Genomic DNA, 6,929 nt, shown 5'->3' on the forward strand with positions numbered 1-6,929 from the left:
ATAGACAGAGTATATATCATGCTCTAATATGGACATGCATAATCATACAGACCAATACCTATGTAACAAGTTAAAGAATAAGAGGACATAAGTTTGAGAGGGAATGGGGGGCATGGGAGCAGTTGGAAGGGGAGATGTAGAACAAGTAAATACAAGACCCATATATGAAATTCTCAAAAGATATAAATTAAAATAGAATGAGAAATTTGAAAATCAAGAAACAAAGCTATTTAGTAGTATAAAAGATATTATATTATGAAATCATGTTTGGCATCCTAAGGAGTTTCTTATGTGACAAAATTAGGGCTCATATTAGCATAAGTTCACTGAGCCATCTGTTTCTTAGCAGCTAATGAGACCATACAAAATGGAGGACTGGAATTCCACCTTGGGAAGTGGCTTCATCTTGGTGGGGATTCTGGATGACAGTGGCTTTCCTGAACTTCTCTGTGCTACAATCACAGCCCTGTACTTTTTGGCCCTAACTAGCAATGGATTGCTGCTCCTAGTCATCACCATGGATGCCCGTCTCCATGTGCCCATGTATCTCCTACTTGGACAATTGTCTCTCATGGACCTTCTCCTCACATCAGTTATCACTCCCAAGGCTGTCTTTGATTTTCTACTCAAAGACAATACCATCTCCTTTGGGGGATGTGCCCTTCAGATGTTCCTAGAACTTGTATTGGGCAGTGCAGAGGACCTCCTTTTAGCTTTCATGGCCTATGATAGGTATGTGGCCATTTGTCAACCTCTGAACTACACAATCTTAATGAGTCACAAAGTCTGCTGGCTCATGATAGCCACATCATGGATCCTGGCATCCCTTAGTGCACTAGGATATAGCATCTATACCATGCAGTATTCCTTTTGCAAATCTCGGCAGATCAACCACCTCTTCTGTGAGATCCCTCCCCTGCTAAAGCTGGCCTGTGCAGATACCTCCAGATATGAACTCATGGTTTATGTGATGGGTGTGGCAGTGCTAATTCTCCCTCTTGCTGCCATCCTGGCCTCTTACTCACTAATTCTGTTCACTGTGCTCAATATGCCCTCAAATGAGGGCAGAAAAAAAGCCCTTGTCACCTGCTCATCTCACCTGACTGTGGTTGGGATGTGGTATGGGGGTGCCTCCTTCATGTATGTCCTGCCCAGTCCCTTCCACAGCCCCAAACAAGACAATATTAGCTCAGTTTTCTACACAATTGTCACTCCAGCTCTGAATCCCCTCATCTACAGTTTGAGGAATAAGGAGGTCACTGGGGCTTTGAAGAGAGTCCTGGGAAAACGACTGTCAACACAAGTCAACCTCTAGGTAGTTCTAAATAGGAACCTTCTAGACAATTTTTCAACAAAGTCAGAATTCTGGTGTGAATGAAATGTCCTGGATAAATCCTAGAGTAAACAGTGTGTCTCTTGGTAGAGAAGTATAAGATGGGAAAGAAGTATGGGATCCTTTGTAAATGCTCTGTGCATCTTCTTTTCAAGAGGTATTACAGAATCTGGTGCTTTGTCAAACATGGACAAAAAGATAAGGTTTTTTCAAGGTGGGCCATTTATATGCTCTAAACTAATTTTACATTGGAAAATTGGAATTGACTTTTAAAGACACTGAATAGCAATTAAAATAAATATCAGAATATGTTTTCAAATGTGATTCAGACATCAATGGGATAATATTTTTGAATTTTGTATAAATTTTTAGTAAAAATCATCAGAGTTTGTTGAATGTTCCAATAGAGTCAGCCTTCTGGATGATTTGACAGATGCCATCTATGGCTTATAATATGTGTGTGTGTTATACACTCTTTCATTTCTTCATTTATTTTCAGTGATAGGAACTGAACTCAACATTTACACTTCTATCTTATGAGTAATACAGTCTCACAAGATGAATAAACCAGTGCTTTTCCAGTTTTTCCTAACATAGCTTTGATTATCTCAAAAACTGTCCATGGTCCAGAGTCTTGGTATGTGTATGTGATTTAAACCTACACAATGTTTACATGTGTAACAGCATCACCTGGTTACTCATAAATAAGCATGATTTCTGATATTTTGTATCATTTAAATCCATAATTAGGGTTACTATTTTTCAGAAATAAATGACAACAAACACTGCCATGGATGCAGGGTGAGGGACACTTACATAGTGAGATGTTAATTGTTAATGAATGTAGCCTCTATGGAAATCTATCTAGGTATTTCTCCAAAAGCTAGACATAGAACTAACATATGACCAAGTTGTGACACCTGCAGGCAAATAACTAATGGACTCTATGTCTTACCATAAAAATTCTTGAAACTTTGTGCTCATTGCTGTTTTATTAACAATAATTAGAAACTGGAATCACTGTAGATATCCATTAATGGATTAACAAACAATGGAAGTTTGGTAAATATACACAATGGAATTTTCTTCAACCACAAAGAAAAATAAAATAATAGCATTTAAATTGATGGAATGGTAAAAAGAAATTGAAGCAAGTGACATAACCCACACACAGGAAGACAAAGACTATATGTTCTGTCTTATATGTGAATCCTAGCTGAAAATCCTTAGCTCATGTGTTTAAGCTAGAGTATTTGTAGATCTAGGAAACTGGAAAGGGGAAAGTGGGAGACATGCCTTAAGGATGGAGGTTGGCAAAACATGATGATATGAACGTAGAGAGATAGAATATTGGAGAGAGGAAGGTTTAAGCAGAGAGGGTAGGAAACGGGGGCAGGCAGGGAAGATGAAAGGTGTATGAAAAAAGCCACATGGAAACCTAATGTCTTGTAATTCAATTAAAAACATAATTTATAAAACATTTTGAATGACAAAATGAGTTGAAACAAAATGAGAAGAACAACAAGAAAAAACTGTAACTTATTTTCTTGCTAATTTAAAATTCTCTACTATGGAAGATCGTACTGCATTTATAAAAACTGGATAATCGATTCATGTTCATTTTTAACTCAAAAGTAGTCTCATAGATACTTTATAACATGAAATGAAGTTATTTTTGAGTTGCTATCATAAAAATTGAAAATATAGCAATGTTTACCAGATGCTGGGGAAAGTTGATGGTGAGCAACAGGAACAGGGAGATATTAATAATTGATAGGTACAGAGTTACAATTAGGTAGGAGCAATGAGATGGTCCACTGTAGACTGATGATACATAAGAACAATGCAAGGTGTTTTTTAAAACACAGAAGACAGGATTTTGAAAGTTTTCACCATAAATCACTAATACACAATTGAGAAGATAGGTATTTAATCTGATTTTAATCAAATGTATACCTATATGAAACTTAACACAGAACAACATTAACTCATACAATATTATGCATTTTATGTAGTAGATAAAAATAAGTAAAATTTTCTTTCTAAAATCAATAGAAGTCAATGTACTAGAAATAATCAAGTTCCTGTAAAATTCCAGTGATAACTCTGTTCATTTAGTGGATATTCTTTCATTTCTATAGCAGGCTCTCATTTTATTGAGTTGATGTGTTTATTGTAGAAGTTTGCTTCACTTGTTGGCATACAGTGATATATGTTCCTCCCTATTGTATGTATGGTGGTCTTACAGGGCAATGGTGGAAAGACTTAGGTATGATAATAGAACACAACGGTTGGAATTCAATCTCATCTTCCTCTTTAACTTTAGATGTGAATATAGTCCTTCTGAACCTGGATCTGAAAGCTATAAATTCCCAGTAAATAAACACCTATTTCAAAGTATTGTTATGAGGACTAAGACAACACACATAAATAATTTCAGTGAGACAACTGGAATATAATGATTCATCATCAATTTTAACAGTTCTAAGACAAAATTGCCCTGGAAATTGTAGGTTCTAGTATGTTATATCACTCAAATATTTTGTGAATGATTATATTATTGCTACTAAATATGTAATGATGATTTATGTATGTTTGTTTATGTGTTCATATTAATAAAATATGTCAATCACTTAAGTATGTTAATATTTACCTTGGGAAATTTCTCATGCATAGAGTTATATAAATTAATGTTAAAATCAACTGCATATTCTTTTTTCACTCACTTTATCATCCTCATAGCCTTTGTGACTATCTGAAATAAGATCAATGTTTATTTTATATTGGGTAAACTCCAGGACAGTAGGACTCTTGCTTTTTACTTACCACTATACTGCTGATATCTACCTTACATCAGATACATACAAACATTTATCAATAGGAAAATACAAAAATGCTTCCTCATCAAAAGAATGTGCACAGTCAAGAGTCTTTGAATAGGTAGTCTTTCAAATGTCATCACATAATCAGCTGTAGGAGCATTATTTACCTTTCTTAGTCTGAGTTCTGAGACTGGAAGGATGTTTTCTCCATGTCAATTCCAGCAGTGTCAGGCAAATAGGCATTACTATGGTGAGCAAATGTATGGTGTGGTATGGGAGATATTAGATAGATGATAGATAGATAGATAGATAGATAGATAGATAGATAGATAGATAGAAAATGACTCATGTCCTATGGACAGAGACATATCTGTAGAGGCAAAAGAAATGAGGAATGGCTCAAGGTGGGTAACTTCATTACCACCCAGGGCCATGGTGATGTCTAGGCCTGTGCTTCTGCTTACACCCATGTCTGGGTTCATGGCTCTGATGTAGCTTCAGTCTCTGCTGATGTCCATGGCTCCTGTTACCAACAAAGGCAGAGAGGATAGGGCATGGTGACAGATATGGATCTATTTGCAGCCTTCCACATGTTGACATCCAGTTATACCAGCACCATTTGTTGAAGATTATTTCTTTTTTTCCATTGCACATTTTTGGCTCCTTTGTCAAAAATTATATGTTCATAGGTGTGCGGGTTAATGTCACCATCTTCAATTTGATTCCATTGGTCCACATGTCAGTTTATCCACATGTACATACCCATTATAAACACAATATGTCCCACTGATGTTTTCTTTGAGAATATCAGTAATACCAGTGGCTACATTAATTCACTGCTTCTTGTGTGCCAGACATTGTTGTAAGAACTTTACTGCATTATTTTAATGAAGTTTCACTGCAATCCCATTGTGATCTTATACCAGTATTGTCTCCATATTGCAGATGAGGAAACTGAGGTTGGAAGTAATTAAATAACTAAATTCACACATATCAGACATGCACTATTCTACAAAAATAGAATCATACTTTAAATGCAATTTCATAACTGAAACTTTTCCTAATGTGAATCATATAGTAAAAAGTCATGTCAATGACTGCATGGTTGTCTGATGTATGGGTGTTAATTTGTCCAGCCCCTTTAAAAAGATGTTTTTTAAAGGATTTATTTTTATTATGTTCCAGTATGTGTGTGTGTGTGTGTGTGTGTGTGTGTGTGTGTGTGTGTGCATGTACACATGCATGTGCACACATGAATATGTGAATTTGGAGGCCAGAGGCATTGGATATCCCAGGAGCTAGAGCTTCAGGTGGTTTTGAGCTTCCCTGCATGGGTCCTTTGTAGGTATAATATACACTATTGACCTTGGAGCCATCTCATGAGTTCCTACCACTTACTTTTGAACACTTAAAAGTATTTCCTATGCTCTTGTGGAAAAACTCTGCCAAGTCCGAAAGACAGCATTATTCTTTCCATTTCAAATGGCTACAAGGAAGCCTACAAAGTTAAATGGCCTACCCAAGATAATACAAACAATTAGTGCTGGGCCGTCTGGCATACTGACTACTATATACATATGTACACACACACACACACACACACACAATTCCTTACTTGAACAATGAAGAATAGCTATTCTACTCATGGTTAGGTTTTATTATATTGAAAATATCTAATTTACAATTAGCAAAGTCAAAGAAAGCATAGAGCTGAGTCCAGGAAAGGTAAGATGACACACTTCTTGTTCTTTTACCAGTGAGTAAAATAGATGGCACCTCATCCTCTTTGATTGCTGTGGAATAATCCTTTTGTACACTGTGAAACTGTGTTACTCTCATTGTTAATAAGAAGCTGATTGACCTACAGCTAGGAAGAATTTTCTGAGCAGAGAGAATACTGGGAAGAAGGGTGGAGTCTGAAGAATTGGCATGGAGAAATACAGAGGAAACAGGAAGTGCAAAATGAAAAGGAGATAGTGACATGTGGCAGAATGTAGATTAATATAAATGGGTTAATTTAAGTTGTAAGAGCTAGTTATTAATAGGCCTGAGCTGTCAGCTAATAATTTATAATTAATATTGAGTCTGCATAGCATAGTTATTTGAGAACTAGTGGGCAGGATAGAGAAGTCTGCCTACATATGGCATTCCAACATGAGGCTGGAATTTCCACATAAGTCTAACAAAGCAAAAAAGGAAAGACTCTAGGCACACAAAAATGGAGCCAGATTCTGCTTCCTAGTCTCATGTCTTTCATGATGGCTGCACTATGGAGCCACATCTCCCATCAGCAGGAAGAGCCAGCCATCAGCTGCTATGCACCAAAATAAGCTACACTAGAGGTGGCTGACACAGCAATTTAAGATTCATCTAATGTGGTCAAAAAACAATTCAGATTCTCAATAAAGATAGATCTTGATGGGAAAAAACCCTCTAAACAGGTTACAGTGTGTCTAAAATATACATAGTCTTGGCAGAGAAAAGAGAAAGGATACAGTCAGATTAAAAATTAATTTAAAAATAATAAAGTCCTTAAAAGAGACTGAGCAATAAAAATATAATAAGATATGTAAAGATGGGAAGTATACATAGTCTGTATTCTGTATGTTATTGTGTTGTCTTTAGATTTTCTGATTGCTAATGAAGTAACATGAGCTACTAAGACACATTGGATTATAAAAACTGCTGGACTAAACCAACTTATATATTTTTAAAATGTCTTGACTTCAAAATGGAAGCCAAAAATAAATGTTACTTTGGAGAAGTTATGTTTT

The 6,929-nt window shown here is 36.0% G+C and overlaps 1 protein-coding gene across 1 annotated transcript; it reads left to right on the top strand.

Moving 5' to 3' along the window:
* Positions 1-367: 367 nt before the first annotated feature.
* Positions 368-1,315, top strand: LOC118571123 (olfactory receptor 2AG1-like). The gene has a single exon (XM_036170041.1). It carries the CDS (start codon positions 368-370, stop codon positions 1,313-1,315), a length of 948 nt encoding a protein of 315 aa, XP_036025934.1.
* Positions 1,316-6,929: the final 5,614 nt, after the last annotated feature.

Source organism: Onychomys torridus, chromosome 1 (assembly GCF_903995425.1).
Source record: "Onychomys torridus chromosome 1, mOncTor1.1, whole genome shotgun sequence".
NCBI lineage: Eukaryota > Metazoa > Chordata > Mammalia > Rodentia > Cricetidae > Onychomys > Onychomys torridus.